The sequence below is a fragment of the Lathyrus oleraceus genome, chromosome 1 (assembly GCF_024323335.1).
Source record: "Lathyrus oleraceus cultivar Zhongwan6 chromosome 1, CAAS_Psat_ZW6_1.0, whole genome shotgun sequence".
Taxonomy (NCBI): Eukaryota; Viridiplantae; Streptophyta; class Magnoliopsida; order Fabales; family Fabaceae; genus Lathyrus; species Lathyrus oleraceus.
In genome coordinates, this window is record NC_066579.1 from 157,219,874 (window position 1) to 157,241,399 (window position 21,526).

Below are 21,526 nucleotides of genomic sequence, written 5' to 3' on the forward strand. Positions count from 1 at the left end.
GAATCTATAAGAAACTAGTAATTCAAGCTTACTGGTACTGGGAAGATTAAAGTCTCCTACTGAGGACTGGTGCTTCAGATTCTTAGTTATGACTCTGAAGTTCATCCAGTTAATTTGAGAAGTCTGAAAAGACTTCTGATGGTTTAGATAAGAGCATTATTGGAAATATAGTATTCCTCTTTAACAATCTCAATAACTGTTACTGCAAGAGAAAGCTTGGTAAAAGATCTCCTTATATGTCAGAATCTGATGATGTTCAGAAGCTACTTTGATCAGAAGCTCCCTATCAAGTTATGATGAACAAATAGCTTCTGAAGTATCACAACATCTGATACCATGAATTAGAGTAACCTCCTCTGTTTGGTGAAAAATGGTTGCTTTGCAATAACTACCTATGACACCTGTCCCGCTATGTGTCATTAATGTGGAACGACTCCTGACACGTGGAGTGAATCTGTTGGGTAAATATATCCTCTTTTTTGGTTATGTTGTAATTAGTTTTTTTCTTTTGTCACTCACTGCACTTATGTGCATTTGTGTTTAAAACTTCTTTTGCACTAAAAAACACTTCATTTATATCAGAATCACACACCTCATTACTTCACTACCTACACTTTTACTTTCTCTAACTTTCTTTGAAAACCCTTTTTTTCAAAAAGAAACCCTAGAGACCCTAAAACTTTGTTCTTCAGTGGCATCGTCTTCAAAAGCTCAAAATGCACACATGATCGTCAACTTTGGCAAAAGTATGACAATCAAGCCTAAGCCCATGAATTTGAACCAAGATGATCTAAAGCTTATGGTGGAACAAATTGTCGACTTTGACTCATTCAGTCAAAATGGGTATAATCTTTGGATATTTTTCAGAGTCCAAGAGTGGTATTCATTCTTTGATATGTTGAATGGTCCAACCTATCCTAATTTTGTGAAATATTTCTGGGTTAGGGCAAAAGTTTTTGATGAATTTGCTGCATGTGAAGAACTGAAACTTCTGGTTGATAAGGACAACTCTTTGAAAGGGAAGACAAGGAAATAAGTAGGATTGAAGAAGTTTAAAGAGGTTAAAATTAGATATGTTGTAATAGGCATTGATGTGGTCATCACTCAGAAAACAATTGCTAAACTTTTGAGTTCTCCAAACTCTGGTATTTGGGCATATAGGTGGGTTTAAAATGTTGTTGGGCTTGATAATGTTGTGGGGTTGGTTGTTGGGCGTATGATGACGAAGCTCATTAGGATGGGTCGATCAAATACCACGGGTCAGACACAAATTTTGTTGTTGTAGCCGACCTATACCAATTCATATAATTTCGATTTAGTCTAGCATCATGCATGAAAGGTTCATTTATGGTTTGTTGATGCGTTGTTTCCATTGATGACACGCCTCCCTAGAGAATTCTTTCCGATCAGAATAATTCCACTAAGCATCGAATCTTAGTTGATACCACTGTCCCAAACACGTCGGGGGTCTGGAATTTGTTACTGCATGCCAAACTGCAGTTTGACATGGTCACTCTGGTGCATCTCCATAATAGTGAACCTAATGATTGTTATTTTTGTAGTCCAAACTGTAGCATCCTCGGGGTTAATCTCATGGTCGAGACCTAGATACGGCCTCTAGATAAACTGTAGAGAAAAAATATATTATTAGAAGATTTGTAAATTGGTAGTATTAGAACTAAATTAACGAGACGATTAGTTGTTTAGTTGTAATACATCATCTGGTCCAAGGTGATCTATAAGATTTCGATAGACCTTTATAGCATGTTTGAGACATTTGTTGTAGTTTGTCCCTAGAACGGATCACCTAAACCGAAAAGAGTAAAAATAAATTATTTACAATTATTTGTAGTATAAAGTAAGTAAGTGGAAATAGTGAGATAAACTTACTTTGTCGTGTAGGGGAATGTGAAGTTGTTCTCATTGACGTGGGCGAGTGACGATATTTTCGACCAACCCCATGCTTGGAGCAAAAAAGTGAAATAATAAAATGAACAAGTAACATTTTGTGCGTTTTTACACAAAGAACTATATAGACGGGGGAAAATATATGAACCCCAATTATATGTTCTTATTTTATTTATGTCTCTTAACAAAGGTAAATACATAATATTTACAATATTACCAATAGTTTTGAGAAATAAAAAGTTACCAAATAATAACATAATATAACATCAAGTTTTAATTATTTTTCATTCTCGATCAAATCTTTGGTTAACATCATATTTGAATAATGTTGTTTAAGGTACTTTAGATTAATACATTGATCCCTTGTTGTTCTTCAAACAAAGCGGCACCAGAAATTGCTTGCATAAATACTGATATTACTCGGTTTACAATAAATAAAAGATCAAATTTCTCGCATTTAAAAGAGAGAATAGATGTGAAGTTGTAATATGGTCTAATGTCACAAATTATTTACAAAAAAATCCAGTTATTTTTGCCAACAACAAATTCAAGTTTTTTCAGCTAAAGTTTTGAGATGATGAATATGTTCAAAATATGTTTCGAAATCATAAACATTATGGGTTCAACGATATTGAGTTGTATATTTTACTAAAATAAAATTAGTTGTCTCGGATCATTGATTTGTCACAAGTCTTTTGCAAAACCGACGACGACGACGAACAAGTCGAAGTATATGTTGTTGACGAGGAAGAAGAAGATAAGAGATATTGGTTGATCATATGGTGAACAATGACATTATTGAATATGCGAAGAAATAAAAGAGGTTGCCTTAACAACACGTTACTCAAACTGAAATGTATATGGCGAACAAAATAGTGAAATTATGTAGTTCATGTCGTCAATCCTGACACAATCATACAAAGTCCCAATGTTGGAGCAAGCTCCACAACATAATTATTGAATCCACTTTTAGTCCTGCTTTTTATATGTAATTAATTTTATGTAGCTATTTAATTTGATATTCAAAACAACTTCTTTTCATAAAGTTTACAACATTCAGTTACAACAATTAAAACAACAACACGAAAAACAGATAAAATTAAACAACATATCTATGTGATTACAACCATCAAGACAATTTCATCTGAACTATGCACTATAATATGATAATCACTGTCAGTTTTAACCGACTCCCAGATACGATGTTCTCCATTATTGTTGAACACCGTAACAAGCTTTTCAATTCTTCTGATCTTTTCATTGTCTTCAACGTCTCCATCTAACCAGTGGATCAAGCTCCTCTGACGATGCTCGAAAGTCTTCATGTTCCAAAGTCGAATCTTCATCGGAGGATTTATTTGCGAATAAATCAAATTAGCATTTCTTTTGATGATATAATATTTTTTTTAAATGAAAAAGAGAATTAGAAGATGGGTGAGAAATGATGGGGAGGGAATGACCTATATATAGAAAAACCAAAACAACATAGGAGCCACATGCAGTGGCACATGCTCCTAAAGCTTGCATGCATGCGCCACTACAATTGGCATTACAGAGGAGCATGTGTAACACCTCGATTTTAGTATATTTATTTTTAATTAAATTAAAATTATTTTTATTTGATTATTGGTGTATTTGGTGTGTTTAGTGGTTTTGGAGATTTATTGGAGAATATAGAGAACTAATGACAATTTGAGCTATTTTAAATATTTAAAATAATAAAGAAAATAGGAAGTTTGAGAGTTTGGTTAGAAATTGAGAATAATGAATTAATATGGTAGATTTGTGAGAGGTTAAGGAAATGTTGAGTCTAAGTGTAATAATTAAAAGAAAAATCAGGTTAATATAAATTTTGAGAGAAATATTGGAGATTAGGTTTTAGTTTGACAGTGCGTGAAAATTAGAGTTTGGGAGAAAATAGCATTTGGGAGAGAAGAGCAACAATGATTTTGAGGAAGAAGAAGAGCCATAGTCATAGAGAGAGTTGGCTTGATGGAAATCTAAGGTAAGGGGGAAGAACTAGTCTAACAATGGGTGTCAAATGTATGAAGGGTAGTGGAGGACCCTTACCCTCGTCTATGTATTTTTTTTTCTTTCTTTCTATTGTTGATAATTGTATGTTATAGATATGAATTGGTGATGAATTTGTTGTGATTGAAGATATCAATATGAATTGCATGTATTGTGAATTTACTAATTGTTGTTCATGAAATTTTCCATGAGTATGATTGTTGTTGTTGAAAGTGATGAGTTTTTATTCCATGAACATAATTTTGAATATGTGAGTAATTAACAAATTAAGATATTAATTGGTGTGAAATTAACATGTTTAGTATGCTATAATTATTTTGTGTCGAATTTTAAGCATTTGTTTTTTACGAAATTGAAATCGGAGGTCTGAAAGGCCTCAAATGGTGAAAAAACGCATAATTCTGCATTCTGCGGCGGTTCTACATTCTGATGCGATGACGATCGTCACCCTTATGACGGGCTTCTCATCATTGCGTCCAGCGAGCTGACGGTCGCCAGCTTTGTGACGGTTCATCCATCACAAGCAGGATAATTTGTTTCAAATACACGTTTTTATCATAACTTGAGTTTCAAAATCCGTTTGAGGTGTGGTTTGAAGTGTCGAAAAGCTAACGCATATCATTATCTCAAGGTGATGCTCTAAGAGACTAAATGTATTAGCACAGTCACGTAACTGCTCCTTGATCCTTGCCTCACCTTCCTTAATTATAGCAGCAACTATTAATTTAGAAATATTGTATAGTTATTATATATTCAAATTAGCCATTATATGTGTTGATTTGTTGCCTTAGTTTTAGCTGATTTGTTATACTATTATTTACGTGAATCATGAATGGAATAAATAGGAGATACAACTTATGGAAATTAATTTGTTGCCAATAATAGTATAATAAATCAGCTAAAACTAAGACAACAAATCAACACATATAATGGCTAATTTGAATATATAATAACTATACAATATTTCTAAATTAATAGTTGCTGCTATAATTAAGGAAGGTGAGGCAAGGATCAAGGAGCAGTTACGTGACTGTGCTAATAAAATGTGCATTTAAGGGAACAAAAAAATTGTGTTCCTTAAGGTGTAATATTATGTGACAGTTAATGATGATGAAAGGACTTTTAATTGTTATGGTTATCTCATGAGAAGTGATGTTGATGAATACCTCATGAGAAGTGATGTTGATGTTGATGCTGATGTAGATGCATGAATGATTATTCAGAATTGCATGTGTAATCATGTGAAATATTATAATTAATTACATAATTATGATTGGTGAATTATTGTTGTGCATAAATATTGATATGATATGTGAATATGTACATTATTGTCATGCTTGTGTCAATTATGCAATTGTTAGTCATAATGTAAGCATGAATATGTTGTGTCGTGTTGGTGGCTTTATTTGACGTAATTGTGCATTTGTCATGCATCATTTGTGTGTGAACTTCGGTTTGATGGTGTGCTCTAGTCCAGTGATGGGATAAGGAGCGAGTAACTGGTTCATGTATGATGAGAACAGTGAAACGTTGTTGATTCAATGGTGAGTAATCAATAACAATTTTGTTGTGTTCTGGTTCAGTGGTGGAATCAGGAGCGAGTAATTGCATTCCGTAAATGAGAACCAATGAACGTTGTTGATTCTATGAATCAATAACGATTTTAGTGTGCTCTCGTCTAGTGGTGTGATTGGGAGCGAGTTGGGAAAAATCAATAACAAACCTCTGATGTACAAATGAATCGGTAATGCATTTGCATACAGAGTTGAGGTGTTGTTACATTGCATACATACTTGCATTGTGATAAATTGTTATTATTGTCATGATAAATGATGTTTATGGATTGTGAATTGATGGTGTGCGGGTGATAGATGAATATGTGGTGTTGTTGTGTACTAGTTGTATGTTATTGATTATGATATGTGTTACTAGCCTTATTATGTTTTGCACCACTAATTATTTGAGCGTATTTTCACCACTTTCTGTTTGTTGTTGCGTTTGCGCTCCTCGGGGGTACAAACGATCAGGTACAAGAGTAGATGATTGATGCTACAGGATGGCGTGTCTCTTAGTTATTTATCGTCCGGGTCTTAGTGGAGTCGCTCTGATATGTATCACCGGATAACATGCTGCTATATGCTTTCTTTGTTATATGCTTTCTTTTGTTGCATGTCTTATTTCTTTTGAGAATTGTTAAACCACTTTCTCATTTATTATTGTTGAGATTTATACGTTAAACCTATTGGTTTTTCCAAAGTTTTAATTGTGGTTCTTTTATGATGTGATGAAGCATGTGTGATACTCTATTTGTTAAGTTACGTTAAATTATTTTATTAAATGTCGAGTGAGAGAAATAGGGTGTTACAACATGTCCCACACACATTGGTGCCTAAGACAAAAAAATAAAAAATGCATGCATTACATATAGTGACGCATCCTCTATGAGACGAATTTTTTTTATTTGAAAAATGGCTAATTTGATATATATTTTACAAATGTGATTATTTAAGATTTTTTTAAAATAATTATTATTTTTTATAAAATTTTTTTGGAAATTGTTTAAAAAGATAAAAAAAAATAAAAAAAACTTTAAATAATGATATTTAACATAATTAATATAAATGACTTATTTATTTATATTTAAAGGATACTCGTCGGTCATTTTAAAAATTTTAAATAGTAATTTATAAGAGTTTGTACAATCAATATATTAAAAATTGAATTGTTTGATTTTTTTAAAAAATATTTTTTTATTATAAAACCTTTAAAGAGTGCCCCGTGAGCAAAACGCATGTTTAAAACCATTTGAAATTTTTTGTTAGATACTTTTAAAATCAATATACTAAGAGATTTTAAGCATAAAATCTTTACACGAATTTTGTTCACCTTTAATCTTTATTTTTTCCCCAAAAAATGCATAGTTTCATTTTTTTATATTAACTTAAATAGAATATTTTGTTATATAAATATTAATAAAGATAACAATAGTAAGCGTTCGGTTCGTATTTTTGGAACAAACACTCTTTTTGTCTCCCTCCGGTTCATTATTCATGTCTCTGTAACGAAAACAACAGTTCCGAATATCACAAATTTTACTTCCAATTCCTCTCACTTTCCAGGTTCTTTTCTCACTCTCTCCCCCTTTCAATTTTCTCAAAATCAATCTAATTACTTCATTCATTCATTCATCAAATATACCATTTTTATTTTTCATTCTTTTGATTAATTCCAAGTTATTAGGAAACCCTAACCCTAAGACCTTGTTCACATTTTTTAGAATTCCATAAGCTGTTTATTGGAACTGCACTTTTCAATCTATAATTTTTTTGCTCAAAAGTGTTTTTTTTTCATATGTAATTGCAAGTTTTAGTAACTGTAGTAATAAGAGCTTTGATTAATAAGAAAATGTATAAAATTGATTCTCGAGTAGAATTAATTGATTAGGCTTTTCCAGAATTGATTCTACTAACCTTGAATTTGTAGCTTTTAAATTTAATTGTGATTTTTATACTGAAATGAAATTTACTATTCTGCTCACTTTTGCTAAAAATTTATCTAAACATTTATCATTTTACCTTCGATTCATTTTTAGCTAGAATGAGATTTGAAAGCATATAAGTAGAATCAAGTTTTTTTTTTCAAGAAGCTGAGAATTGATTGTTAGACATGTAAAACCTAATGTCTCTAATACTTGTCTTCATTCTTCCAAACTACCAAATCAAGTTTTCATTTGTTAATCTTTAAGTGATTGAATCTGGTCGAGCATTCAGAAACTGCAGTTGTGTTATCTATTACCTGCATTCGATGTTTTAAATTGTGGTCTGGCCGTGTTGAGATTCTTAATATTGTGACAGAATCGTGGTCAAATGCGACTACAATCACAACTCTAGAGATATCAAAAACCTTGGTAGATGGTGCTGCTCCCAATCGTTGTCGTGTTGAGGTTGTAAAATCATAAAAAGTCTTGATGTTGTGACACATTTGTGGTCGTAGAGATATACAGTACCTCGATGCCTCGGCCATTATCGCATAGATACTACTTCTTTTTTATACTATAATTAGCCTTTGTTGCATTTATTTCCTTGTGTCTTTTGTCACTATTATATTTTCCCCTCATTTTTTCCCGCTTTTGTATATTTAGGACAAAAGTCTACGAAGGACGATGAACATGACACAAAAGGCACCTTAAGGAAAATGATGCAGAAAATAAATGTCGCATAGTATCACTTCGGATAGTGATGGATATGGGGCAGGAGAGTCCGAGCCCCAAGGATTCATCTGTTGCAGACAGTAACAAGGTCGTTGGCAAAGAGAATGATTGTCCAAGCGCAAATGCTTCTCCGATGGAAACTAATGATGAATGTCAGACCTCAAATATTTCCAATGATGACCAATTTTGTATTGACGTTGGTAGAGAACAGCTGTGTCAGAACCCCGACTCGGCCTCTATATCCGTGGCCGATACTGATGTAACAAACGAGGAGGAAACATATGTGGCACCAAATATAGACATGGAGTTTGAATCAGAAGACCATGCTTACAAGTGTTATAACAAGTATGCTATTCTGAAAGGCTTCAGCATAAGAAAGGATTTCATCAACAAGAGTCGGATAGATGGTTCTGTGGTGTCCAGAAGATTCACCTGCCATAGACAGGGTTTTCGTCCTAACAAAGATTATATAAATCCGAAGAAATTTCAACAAGAAACAAGGACCGGTTGCTTGGCACACATGACTATTTCTCGTCAAACAAATGGCAAGTTTCGTGTCACGAGTTTCGAGACCGAACACAATCATGAGTTTGTAACACCCAGTATTGCTTATATGCTGCCATCACAGAAAAAATTGAGTTTTGTTCAAGCTGTTGAAGTGAACATAACCGAGTCTAGGTTGGATGGAGTACCAAAACTAGGATTGGGATTCGATTCGGAGGAGCATGCTTATGAATTTTATAATTCATATGCTGCACAAATAGGTTTCAGTGTGAGAAAAGATTATGTAAATAGAAGTAAAGTTGATGGTGCCGTGGCATCGAGAAGATTTACTTGCTTCAGAGAAGGTTTCCGGCAGAAAGAGAAGCGAGTCACGAATATAAAGAGACCGCGGAAGGATACTAGGATTGGATGTTTAGCACAACTGATTATTTCTCGTCAGCAGGATGGCAAGTATCATATAACTCATTTTGAAGAAAAACACAATCACGAGCTTGTTGCTGCGTGTAGAGTTCATACGTTAAGATCACAGAAGAGACTAGCTGCGACTCGAGTTGAAGACAGTCTTGTACATGGATGCAACGTGCTGCCCAAGCCGGTTGAAGGTTTTCATGATCTGGATTATGATCCCGTGGATCGTGAATATCAACTACCTTTCAAATGCTTACGAGAAATAAAAGAGGAAGAAATCGAAAAGATTAGGCACTACTTTCAAAGCAAGCAATCAAAGAATCCTTCTTTCTTTTATGCTTTCCAGCTTGATTCCGAGAATCAAATAACAAATATATTTTGGGCTGATGCAAAGATGATAGTTGATTACAGTGACTTTGGTGATGTTGTTTGTTTTGATACGAGTTATAAATTTTGTAAGGACTCGCGCCCATTTGCTCCGTTTCTTGGTATAAATAATCACAGGCAAATGATTATCTTCGGGGCTGCACTTCTATACGACGAATCTGTCGAATCTTTTAAGTGGCTGTTTCATGTTTTCATCAAAGCTATGTCTGGAACCAAGCCGAAGACAATCCTAAGAGATCAAGATCCAATAATATCTGAAGCTATTAATTCCGTGTTGCCTCAAACAAATCAGCGAGTTTGTGTGTGGCATATCTACCAAGACGCCCTCAAGCGACTTAGTCATGTATCGATTAAATCCGATTCTTTCGTAAATGACTTGAGCAGCTGCTTTTTTAATCATGAGGAGGAAGAGGATTTTGTTATTGCATGGAATGCTTTCGTGGACAAGTATAATCTGTGGGAAAACGAATGGTTGCGTCAAATTTACGAAAGCAGAAACCATTGGGCCATAGCTTACGGACGGCATATTTTTTGTGCCGACATAGCAAGCTTGCTTGTGCGAGAAAATCTTACCGGAAACCTGAAAAAGCACCTCAAGAATAATGACTCAAGTGTTCTTCCATTTCTCAAGCATCTCGTGAAGATGGTGACTGAATGGCACTACAAGGAACTAGAAGCTAATTATGACACGAGCCGGCATATGCCAGCTCTAATGGGCGATATCGTTACATTAAAGCGTGCAAGAGATCCGTACACGCCAAAGATATTCGAGTTATTCCAGAAAGAATATGAAGCATGCTTAAATCTAGTGCTTAAGCATTGCAGTGAGAGTGGATCATTGTATAATTATAAAGTTAGCATATACGAACAAGTTCGAGAGTATACGGTTAGTTTCGATTCGTCTGATGAGACAATCTGTTGCAGCTGTATGAAGTTTGAGTGTGTGGGAGTCTTGTGCTGTCATGCATTAAAGGTTCTTGACCATAGGAACATAAGGATAGTTCCATCCAAATACATCTTAAAGAGATGGACAAAAGATGCTAGAGTTTGAGCTTCTAGTTTTTGTAGGCAAATCTGATTATATCATTAGAAGGTTCTTTTCTTTTTGTAATTTGTTGTAATCTCATTACAAATAATTAGGCAGCATTTTATTTGCTGAAAAACTTAGGTTGAGAGAAAAAACATGTATTAATTTTACTTTGATAATGTATATTTTTTACTCTACTAAAATTATCATGCATTTCATCCATCATTAGATTAGTCAAAGATTGAGTGCTAGATCGTAAGATTTTATGTGCTAAGGATGCCTGATAGTGCTACGACCTGAAAACGTGGTCAAGAATGAACTTTTTGAAGCAAGATTGTAAAAAAAGTGTGATAAAAAGTGTGATAGACGTATGAAATTACCATTTTTTTCTTTCATATAATCTTACGTGTCATGCTAACGATCTGAGTTTTACGATCTTTTCCGACTTAAAATCTCGTGCTAATGATCTTACGTGTGCCATTGCCCATCATATCACTCAAGATATGTTCAAATGACATAGAAATCATCTTTTGGACATTCAAAATTACAAAATGGAAAGGCTATTTGAATATATTGAGAGGGTGCAAAATGAAAGGTACCCTTAAATGAAGAAAAGAAAAAAAGACAAAAGGGTTAGGAGGCTGCCAATGCTTGCTATAACTTTGGTGCCTAGTTAATGTGGTACAGCTTCATTTCTGTGAAGCTACATTTATACAAGATCTTTCTGCTCTCAGCATGGTACTTATTTGTAAATTCTACCATTTTTGTTCCTATGCTGAATATTTGGTGATGTATTCTCATGAGTTGTAATATTCTTCATTGAATTTAAAGTCTGAGGATGATGATGACTACCCCCCTTTCCCATCAAATTCTTGGTGCTATTGTTTTTCAGCGAAGATTTGTTTGGAGTTAGAGAAGTTTTGCACTCTGCCATACTTGGAGTGAGATATCTTCCCACATTAGGTGGTTCAGAATGTGTCTGTGGAACCTGCAAGACAAACAAAAAATGAATTTCTTCCAAATTCTTCACACCAAACATGACACTTACATCTCGACATCAGTAACATGCCTGTGTGTCTGATACTGACATGTGTCAGACATCAGACACGACTTCAATTTGAAATATCGGTGCTACATAGATGGACTTCTACCAAATTTTTACTAACATTTACACACACCGAACATGACACTAACACGTCGACATTGGCAACGTGCCAGTGTCCGATACTGACATGTGTTAGACACCAGACAGAACTTCACTTTGAAGTACCGGTGCTATATAGATTATGGACTTCATGATAATATTTCCACTTACCTTTCTTGTCTCAATATTTGATGCTTTCCTTTCCTTGTAAAAATCGGGTAACGGTCTAGCTTGGAAGCAAAAGCTTTGGCGTAGTTTTCTAATCTCAGTTCCCGCTTTCGCCTGCAAATAAGAGGATTGGTTATTATTATTCTCACAATAATATACTCTATTCTCAAGTTTAGTTTCGATAAAGTTTCATCCAATTTTAGTTTTTAATTTGGTGATTTTCGGTGAAAATTTTAATCTATGTTTAGTCTTTGAAATCGCCGAATTAGAAACTAAATATCGGTAGAAACTAAACTTGACAAAAATGTGTATACTAAAACGACTAATATTTAACTTTATTAATTGTGTATGATACCAACCTTGAGTTTTGTATGGAGCTGCACTTTTTGTACTTCATTAGCATTGAACTTTTCTTCAAGTTTCTATAATTGAAAACACAAGTACTTTAGTGACATAATATGAAGCAAACCTCATAATCAATTGAATAGAAGAGAAACTTAAGAATTTTAGTTTTACCTTCTTTCTTGTTGCAGCCCTTTCTTCTGTTCTTAAGCTGAAAGGAGATGATATAATTGGTGATCTCATTTTTTTTCTGCATGCAGATAGAATATTGAAAACAGTTATAACAAAGTAATTGCATGCAACCAATACCTTCCAAGCTATGAAGCACGGACGCTGTCGGTGTTGGTTTCAGACACCGACACACACATCTTTTTTCAGAAGTGTCGGTGCTACAGAGCTTCCAAGTAGTACTATTTTAGTGAGATAATAATGTGTTGGTTGATAATGCTTGTGTACATGTATGTAAAATTGGTCTTTCATAGTGAGTTTGACGTAAAGTGATTTGTGTTTGGATTTCGTCCACTCAAACATTGAATTGTTTTAGATAGAACTGTTTCTATCAAAACAATGTTTCAACCAGATATTTTTTTAAACACGACGAAACCGCGTTTAGAGGTTTGAAATCGTAGTTTGAGTGCAACAAACGCAATTCCACACAAGTAATTAATCAGATACTAAGAGTTTCAATTTCACGACTCATGTGATCAAAGTGAAAATGACTTACTCTCCTGAGAGCAAGCGCCATTTAGGACCGGATGTATGGTTGCGCGATGCCGATGAATCAATAGGTGTTTTGTTCCTACGATTTTCTGTTAATGGAGTCAATGAAGAATGCTTTTGCATCTCTTTGGAAGCCTGCAATTGGTGAAAATGACTCACTTTAGCACTGTTGATAACAATTGCAACTTCAAAGATCACACCGAAATTGAAGTTGAAGGACTATTGAATCAAGATACGATTTTTCGCATGTAACATAATAAATAATAGTAAGGAATTGAAAAGAAAACCAAAGAAGCTGAATGAATACCATGGTTGGAGTTCTCAGAGGAGTCAAGCTATCTTTCGAAACCTTGGAAGAAGAAGAAGAAGAAGAACCAACTTTTGTACTTTCGAATCTCCTCATAACCGATGCAGTCAATCGATTAAATTCTCTGATTGGTGTAAAATTAACTTTCTTTGGAGTCGATCTCTTTTTATCCGCATTGCTTAATGAAGAAGGTTTGTTGCTGCTCATTGCTGGAGTAACAAAGTTATCTATTTTGGAAGAAATAGGAGTAGTGGATTTAACAGGTGTAGTAGTTGTGAACTTTGAGGTTCCATTATTAGCTTTCAACAACTTAAAGGGTGGTTTCTTCTTGCTAGTTGATGCCAAAATTTCTTGATCATTAGAGACATGCTGCAACAAGACATCAAAAACTATTCAAATAAAGTTTTGATCTCTCTATTTTATCTCATTTACGATTTTGGTTCCAAAGAAAGCGACGAGCAAGATAATTATGTCATCAATTTAGCTTCCGTAGGGTTTGCATTCTTTGCGGACACAAATTTTTTCCACGCATTCATACCTTGGAAGCTAAATTCGTGAGTTTAAAAATAAAGCGACAGAGGAGAGAAAAACTGCAAAAAAACCTTCAATATTGGTGTCATGATTGGAGTTGTTGCACTTAGCTTTTCACTTAGCTCCTCAAGTGTTTCAACATTTTCAATCTTTTTTCGCAATTCAACCATCATTGAATTCCTTAAAACATCTTCTCTTTCCATTTGTGCTTTAGATTCTTCTAACTTGTTACTTTCACAAACCTTTGTGTATTGTTCTTCCTTAACATCATTACTCAAAACCTTTGTATCTTGTTCTTCCTTAAAAACAATTTCAAACTTTGGACTTTCATCGATCTTTTCATCATTTTCCTGTTTTTCTGTAACATTGTTTTGTGCAGCAGCATTGTTTGCTTCTTGCTCAAGCAACGCAGCGGCCGCTTTCTGAGCTGCAAGTTTCTTGTAATGAGCTTCAAAGAAAGCTTTCTTCTGCGCAACTGAACCCGGTTTCGAATACATTTCCGCTTCTTCAACATAGCGGTTTTGAGTGAAACTAGACCATTTCTCCCATGCTAGTGTCTCTGTCATGAACCTCCCAAACGAGATTGATTGTCCAAGTGCATGATTTGTGTTGTTCTGTCAAATTCATAGTTTTTTTCAATGTAAATAAATAATCTTCACAAAACATGTAACTTGTGGAAAATATTTCCGATATATTTTAAAGTCGTAAACAAAGCACGATACTAATTCGTCTATATAAACTATAAATCTAAACCTAATGAGCCTGACTAATAGACGGAATATTAACGCTAATGTGTTTATATATTTCAAAGTTAATGGACAAAATACCGACTAATTCTATATCCGATTTGTTTATATATTTCAAATGTGTAAAAAAGTACGAACCCTAATTCGTTTTTTCTTTCTTTCTATTTCGCCGTCTAACTGACCAAAATTTCACTCTTTAAAGGTAAATAACTGAGATGTCACAGATTCAAATTCACGCTTCTATAAGCAGATGTCTCTACGACTACTTGGATTATCATAGATTATCAGTTCCTAATTCGTTTATTTAAACTAAAAATTTAAAGTTAAATAAGCTAAATACAATTATTACATAATATAAGCTATTTTCAACATAACCCAATCAAGCATCAAAGATCAACAGACAGAAACATAAAAAATTATCAAGTCCATGAAAAATCAGTTACAAGGGTTTCCAAAAATAGACCCCCCAAAAAACTTCAAAGTTTCACAAGCATTAATAAGCAAAATCACAACTTCATGAAAATCACTTAAAAGGGTTCTACACATTTAAGAGATTCTAGTAATTAATGTTACAAAAATCATAAATGAACACCAAATTAGAAAATTTCATTTATCTTTATTCATAATCTCACATAAACTACATGCATAACTAACCAAGGAAAATATAAAGAAAAATCAGAAGAAAACAAATTAAAATAAAAGTGATTAATGAATGAACTTTACCTCATTGGCTTCATTGGAAATTCCAGAAGCATAACAAAACGGTTGCATGAGACAACCTGAGTCTCCCATGTTGTTGCTGTTTTTTTTTCTTTCACTCCAACGTTAAAAAACTTGAAAAAATCCGAACTTTGTGACAATTATTATGACCCTGTTTGTTTAGTTGCATTATTCTATTAGTATTTTTCATTTTATGTAGCCGTTTGATTAGTGCTACAGTACAAATTCAAATTTGAAATTTGAAATGTAAAGACATGTGTGTGAATGATGTGGAAAACAGAACTTTAACAGAATCCTTAAAAAGTGTGATGTTGGTGTTGTTGTGGATAGCTTTTCTTGTTTCCAAAGTGTGGGGTCCACCAACAACAAATTGTTCAGAGGAGCCTCACTCCCTTTAATTAAATTGATTTAATTACAGTTAAATTAGTTGACTAATACTCCATTTAATCAAAATTAAGAGTATTAAAAAATCAAAGTAAAATTTTTTTGAATAATTGGATACACTTCTAACTTGACTGAAGTATGTTTCAAATGGTAAACTGATTAATTCTTGATTCAATTTTAAGGTTGTGTTATTATTTATAATGAGTGTTCAAAATTTTTAAAATAGAAATTGTATGAAAAATATATAATTTAAAATTTTTACAAAATTGATTATACAATTTTTTTGACAAATATTTATCATTTTTAGTTCATTAACATGGAGTTTATGTTAGCATTTATCATCTTTTTTAAATGTTGGTTTGGGTCCACGTTGTGAAAAGTGTTGAACAAAATCTTCTAATTTTATATTGTTGATTTGTTATTGTTGGCTTGTTTTAATTTATTGAACCATCATAATGTTTGTTCTAATTTAAAACTATGGAAGAAGTTTCTTTAGTAGAATTAATATTTCTAGGAGTTGAAGAGTATATTTTCTTTAATACATTTCTAGGAGTTGAAGAATATATTTTCCTTAATACAAGGGAATGCTTTTATTTGACTTTATTATTTCTTTCTTTTTTAAAATATTGAAGTGTTTTTCGAGGTGATTTTGGGTTAGTAGTAGATTTTAGGTTTGAAGTATTATTTTTAAAGTTAGAATGATATCGTCACATAAATTAAAAGAACAATTAAAGTCATTTGGGTTTGAAACTTAAAAAACTTAAACCATGTCTCTTGTCTCTAATTTTTTTAAGTCATGGGTTTATCTCATGCTTCTATTACTAAATTTTTGTGTGGATAACTACTCAAAGGGAAGCCTTGGATAAAGGCTAGTAAAATTTTATGTGAATAACTATTTAAATGGACTAACATCAAATCGACGTCAAAGAAATGAGACACCATTAAGATGAGATCATCTAGTGGATCCTAAACCCTCTAAGTCGCTTTGGGATTTAGATCTTTCGAGAGATTTTATAAAATCTATTGGATTTTTGGACCCTCCGAGTCGCTTTGGGATTTAGATCTTTCGAGAGATTTTATAAAATCTATTGGATTCTTGAACGGGATTTGTAGTGTGACACAGGCAAAATAGATTGGATTTTGATCTAGACCGGAGCAGATTCAAAATCAATTTGTGTTGCAACATTAATCGAACACACTTTAGACACACTAAAAATTAAGATTGAATTATACAAGAACTATAGACACACTAAAAGTTAAGATTAAGATTGACTTATATGTGAACTACGAAGTAATAATATTAACAATGTGACTTGAGATATCTTTTAAGTATTAATTTGTTTCTTCAAAATCTTAAATGTTGATATATGACCTATCAGCTCACACCTAAGACTTTGTCTTCATAACAACTTTAGGGCAAGAGTTCAATTCTCCTCAAGGCCATTTAGAATCTCCTAGTTCACCATTTAAAGCTCTTGTGAATAGAAAAACAAGAACAGGATTGTATGAATTAAATAGAGTAAAACTATGAATTACAGATTATATTACACTTTCAAGATCAACATCCAAAGCATCACCTTTATTTTTGTGAACCATATTGTACAAAGATGTTGATGGCTTTAGTCCCAAATTTACCATATGTTGTAAAACAATCTCAGCTTCCTTCAATTTTTCATCCTTGCAAAGAAGTCCAATGGTTGAACAAAAACTTGCCACATTTGGAACCATTCCTTTCCCAATCATTTCTTTGAGTAACCTAAGAGCCCTATAAGAGCTTCCTTCTTTGCAATAACCATGAATCATTATATCATATATGACACTACTTGGTTCCAAGTTTATTTCATCCAATGATTTAAAAAGTTTAGATGCTTCTTTCATGCTACCACTCATACACAACCCATGTATTAGTACACCATAAGTGTAAACATCTGAAACCAAACCAGATTTCTCCATTAGAGAATGTATTTCAAATGCTTTTTCCATATAATTTATTCTTACAAACCCATTAAGTAGAGTTGTATATGTCACTTTGGTAGGAGGAATGTTTCTCTCTTCCATTTCCTTGACAACATTAAGAGCTCCCACTAAATTTCCAACTTTCGAGTATCCTGCGATCAGAGTATTATATGTCACAACCGTTGGCGATAGTCCGTTTGACTTCAATTCATTATATAATCTAACAGCAGTGTCGATCTTTCCAACATCACAATAACCTTTGATCAATGTGTTATATGTAAATATGTTAGGCCTTAGGCCAATACGGTTAACACGATACACCAACTTTACCGCTTCTCCAAGCTTCTTCGTTTGACACAACCCGTTTATCAGAAGGTTGTATGTCATAATACTACATGCTATACCTTTTTCACGCATTTCTTCAAACACATTAAAAGCTTTATCTATGTTCCCATCATTGCAATATTCACCAATCACACAACTGTAAGTATACACATTAGGCACAATTCCACTTTGCTTCATGTTTTCATACATTTGAAATCCTTCCTTTTGAAGGTCTTGTTTGAAAAACCCATTTATTAATACGCTGTAAGTATGCTGATTGGCGACTAAATTTAATCGTTCCATCTTGCAAAACAACTTCTTCGCTAAATGAACATCACCATTCTTGCAACAACCGTCAATTAGTGTAGTGTATATGACAACATTAGGAGACAAACCCGTCTCTTCCATCATAGCAAGAAGCTGAAAACTTTTCATCAGGTCACCGGCTTCGCAACAACCCTTGATCATGATCCCAAAACTGTAAACATCTAGCACAACTTTGTTCTTTAACTCATTGAAAACTAACCATGCTTTGTCAAAACAGTTCGATCTGATAAGCAAGTTCAAAAGATTGTTGAATGTGTTTGATATAGGAGCATGGCCCATGTGAATCATCTGGTGCAAGAAATGGAGGGCTTCATCAGGTGATTGAGAATGAACATAAGCATTAACAATTGATTCATAGAGAAGACGACAGGTTGAACTAGAGGTGAAATGGGTTTGTGTGAGTTGGTTCATAAGTGAAGAAGTAGAGAACATAGACGACGAGATTTGACCTGAAATTATGCGCACAAGTACAGATTGAGCTTGGGTTTGCATGCCAGAGGAGAGGAGATGATTTAAAATGAACGACACGGATTGGGAGGTGTGTTGAAAGCTTTGACATGTTGAGGAAATGAAGAATGAGAATGCTTTTCCTGGAGGAACTTTCACCATCTTCTGAATCAAAACCAGAGCTTCGAGAGAAGGAGTCATATTTCTCTTATCAGTTCAATATCACCTGTGGCATATAAACAAGTGTATGTTGCATTTGGCACGATACATGGTCAAAGAAACCCCAACAGCAGGTTTCAAATGGTAAACCACATCTATAATTCAGTTGAAGGTTATTGATAAAAAAAATTCACACGGACTAAATACCAACCAAATCAGTTTTCCTTAAAGCAAGTCCCAAATCTCAGTCATCCATTAAACTAGCAATTCATTCTTCGTTTATATCATAGTAATCCACTGGGGGACCATATCCTAACCAGTCCCCTTATTCTGAGCATACAAACTTGTTTCATTTCCTTGAAGTTTGCTTGAAAATATTTTTGTGATATGGGATTCTCTCTATGTCAGCTGTCTTTGGCAGGTACTTTCTTCTAATCTGCACAAAAAGGTTAATATGACGCATTAAGAAAGGTTCCAGAGGAAATAATCAAAGTAATTAACTAGTCATTAATTACAGTTTGTGGCAAACTTGAAACCCACAAAGTACTATAACTATTGATGGAAAATAAAACATGGTCATAAGTAAAAAGAAAATAAAGCCATTAATACAGCACAAAGCAAAGGAAATGGCAGTGTTGACTCACTTCAAACACAAAAAGAAGAAATAACAGCAAAATATCGAGTGGCATCTCCTCCAGCTACTTTATTAAGAATCTAAGCAATTTTAAACTACAGAGATAGAACTATATGACTAGTTTGGAAATTCCAAGGACTTCCCTCAAAACAAACAACATATGTAACTGGGAAACAGAGTACCAAGGGTCATGTTCTCTGTTGACTTTTAAATTACAACTTTATTTAATGATGATATTGAAGACATAAAAGGTGCCAACATTGCCAGTGTAGTGAGAAAAATATAGCAGTAATGAATGTCATTATTAATAGGCAAAAGAATTTTTTTTTTTTTAAATTGAACAAGTCTTCCCTTTTTCATTAAACCCGCAAGAGTCCTCTACTTTACCGTTACACTTCATAAAACCTAACTTCAATAGATGATCCCTAAACAAAAGCAAGCGTTTTCATTTGTTAAAGAAACATTATCATATGATAAAATATCGTTATTCGGTTTAAATATTCTATACTCCAGGATCCCTTCTACTAAAGGATAAACTTCTGCAAATTAAAACTGAGCAGATGTTACCTAAACATCTAAATGAATAATAAACCAATTCTTGAAGCACCTTGACTCAGAGCCGGAGCTTGTTAAGATGAACTTTTACTCAACCAAACAAGAAATAATGCATTCTCAACAAACAATATCTATTTTCAAACATGTTACAAAAACTATAAACGATTTATACTCAAAATCAACATAAGCAAAGTCACTGTGGCATTTCAACAAACACCATGTTTGCAAACTCAAGCCTATGATAAAAAAAAATAATCCTCATCAACAGTATCAAAAGAAACAAGTCAAGAATAGCAATTAATTTGTCATCAACAAAATTTTATCACCATTAAACTTTTACCAGCAAAAAATTAACATCGGTCAAACAGTGAAAAAAAGGAGTTATAACAAGAATGCAGAAATGAATGGGTATGTGAGTTACCTTTTCATTGAGGAAGAGGGAGATAGATATAGAGGAGTTACCTTTTTCCTGCAGATCCTGCATTTCACTCACAAAATTGATCCTCTGAATTTTTTATGTTTGAAAAATTGTCTTCTTTCTCCTTTTAAAACAATACTTATTTCTCACAAATACATGTCATTCATGTGATTGCGGATAATTGCATTGATTTTCAACTATAGGCAATTCAAATCTATTATATTGTGGTGCCTCCATATTTTAATATACTTATGGTGTGTATTTTGGATTTAATATTCGGACATATTTGTTACTTGTATTTGTTGTGGATAGTATGCATCCAGATTTAAAAATTTGGATTTTGGAGTATTTCACAATTTTTGTCGGGTGTGTGAGTATCGCATAGGATAAAATACCCTAAAAAAATTATATGTTAAATAGTATTAGTGTTTTTGGCCTTCTACAAGGCCCAAGCCAAAAGGTTGAATAGTAAGGTGAAGGTAATAAAACAGGCAAAACATGTAGACTATATTTCCCCTTTGAGTAAGCGATTTCGTGTATGGCAGTTTTACTGATCATCCAGATCAATCTGACGGCTGACCGTGATCCATGTCTCACTCCACGCTTTCTGTTTATAATCGTTTCTACTATATAAGCGGAAAAATGCATCATTCTCGTGTATTTAAATTAATTATCATTCTCACATCACTTTCCATTCTCTCACTGACTTGAGTGTTGAAGTGCTACCTTTGCATGTCAACACGCACTGGAAACTCAAGTCTATCGTATAAGCACTACTTCATCAATCCATCGTACATTTCTGGTTCCTCCGTGGAACAGTTGCGCCTTATGTAGAAATCGAAATCTAATTCCTATGGGTTTTCACGTCCAGATCTCTTGCGATCCAGAAATCCATATCAAATCTCTCAGAGCTTCAGATATTCGTTTCTCAATCTTCACGTTTAAATCTCCTCTGATCTAAAAATTCATATCTCCTCTTTCAAAGCTTCATATCTCCTCTTCTCGATCTTCCTCCTCGAATTTTGACCTTATTTCCGACTGGTCTTTTTCAAATCATCAACCCTAGTGGCATCTAAAACCACTCGATTCGTCGTCCAACGGCAAACCGCCACTACTATTGTTGAACTTGTCAATGATCCACCTTTTCCCCTCCTTTAAGGATGGTTTAT

The 21,526-nt window shown here is 33.7% G+C and overlaps 3 protein-coding genes across 6 annotated transcripts; 1 reads left to right on the forward strand and 2 right to left on the reverse strand.

Annotated features, from left to right (window-relative positions):
• The first annotated feature begins 6,932 nt into the window (after positions 1-6,932).
• LOC127123694 (protein FAR1-RELATED SEQUENCE 5) lies at positions 6,933-10,682 on the forward strand. Of its 2 annotated transcripts, XM_051053901.1 has the most exons (3): positions 6,943-7,058; positions 7,794-7,882; positions 8,081-10,682. In XM_051053901.1, exon 3 carries the CDS (start codon positions 8,178-8,180, stop codon positions 10,497-10,499), a length of 2,322 nt encoding a protein of 773 aa, XP_050909858.1. In that variant the 5' UTR covers positions 6,943-7,058; positions 7,794-7,882; positions 8,081-8,177; the 3' UTR covers positions 10,500-10,682. The 2 variants fall into 2 exon arrangements, with proteins under 2 accessions (XP_050909856.1, XP_050909858.1); XM_051053899.1 differs by lacking the exon at positions 7,794-7,882 and having other exon boundaries at positions 6,933-7,058; positions 8,081-10,680.
• Positions 10,683-10,967: 285 nt separating this feature from the next.
• LOC127123703 (protein WVD2-like 7) lies at positions 10,968-15,414 on the reverse strand. Its single transcript, XM_051053907.1, has 8 exons — positions 15,157-15,414; positions 13,759-14,301; positions 13,157-13,525; positions 12,854-12,984; positions 12,304-12,379; positions 12,147-12,209; positions 11,791-11,901; positions 10,968-11,463 (listed from the first exon to the last, which is right to left on the reverse strand). The coding sequence occupies exons 1-8, from the start codon at positions 15,223-15,225 to the stop codon at positions 11,218-11,220; spliced, it is 1,608 nt and encodes a 535-aa protein (XP_050909864.1). The 5' UTR covers positions 15,226-15,414; the 3' UTR covers positions 10,968-11,217.
• A 1,432-nt stretch (positions 15,415-16,846) lies between these two features.
• Positions 16,847-20,699, reverse strand: LOC127123711 (pentatricopeptide repeat-containing protein At4g11690). 3 transcript variants are annotated; one of them, XM_051053925.1, is made up of 3 exons: positions 20,402-20,699; positions 18,962-19,186; positions 16,847-18,817 (listed from the first exon to the last, which is right to left on the reverse strand). In XM_051053925.1, exon 3 carries the CDS (start codon positions 18,790-18,792, stop codon positions 17,077-17,079), a length of 1,716 nt encoding a protein of 571 aa, XP_050909882.1. In that variant the 5' UTR covers positions 18,793-18,817; positions 18,962-19,186; positions 20,402-20,699; the 3' UTR covers positions 16,847-17,076. The 3 variants fall into 3 exon arrangements, with proteins under 3 accessions (XP_050909882.1, XP_050909873.1, XP_050909876.1); XM_051053916.1 differs by having other exon boundaries at positions 16,847-19,186; positions 20,402-20,698; XM_051053919.1 differs by having other exon boundaries at positions 16,847-19,186; positions 20,361-20,698.
• Positions 20,700-21,526: the final 827 nt, after the last annotated feature.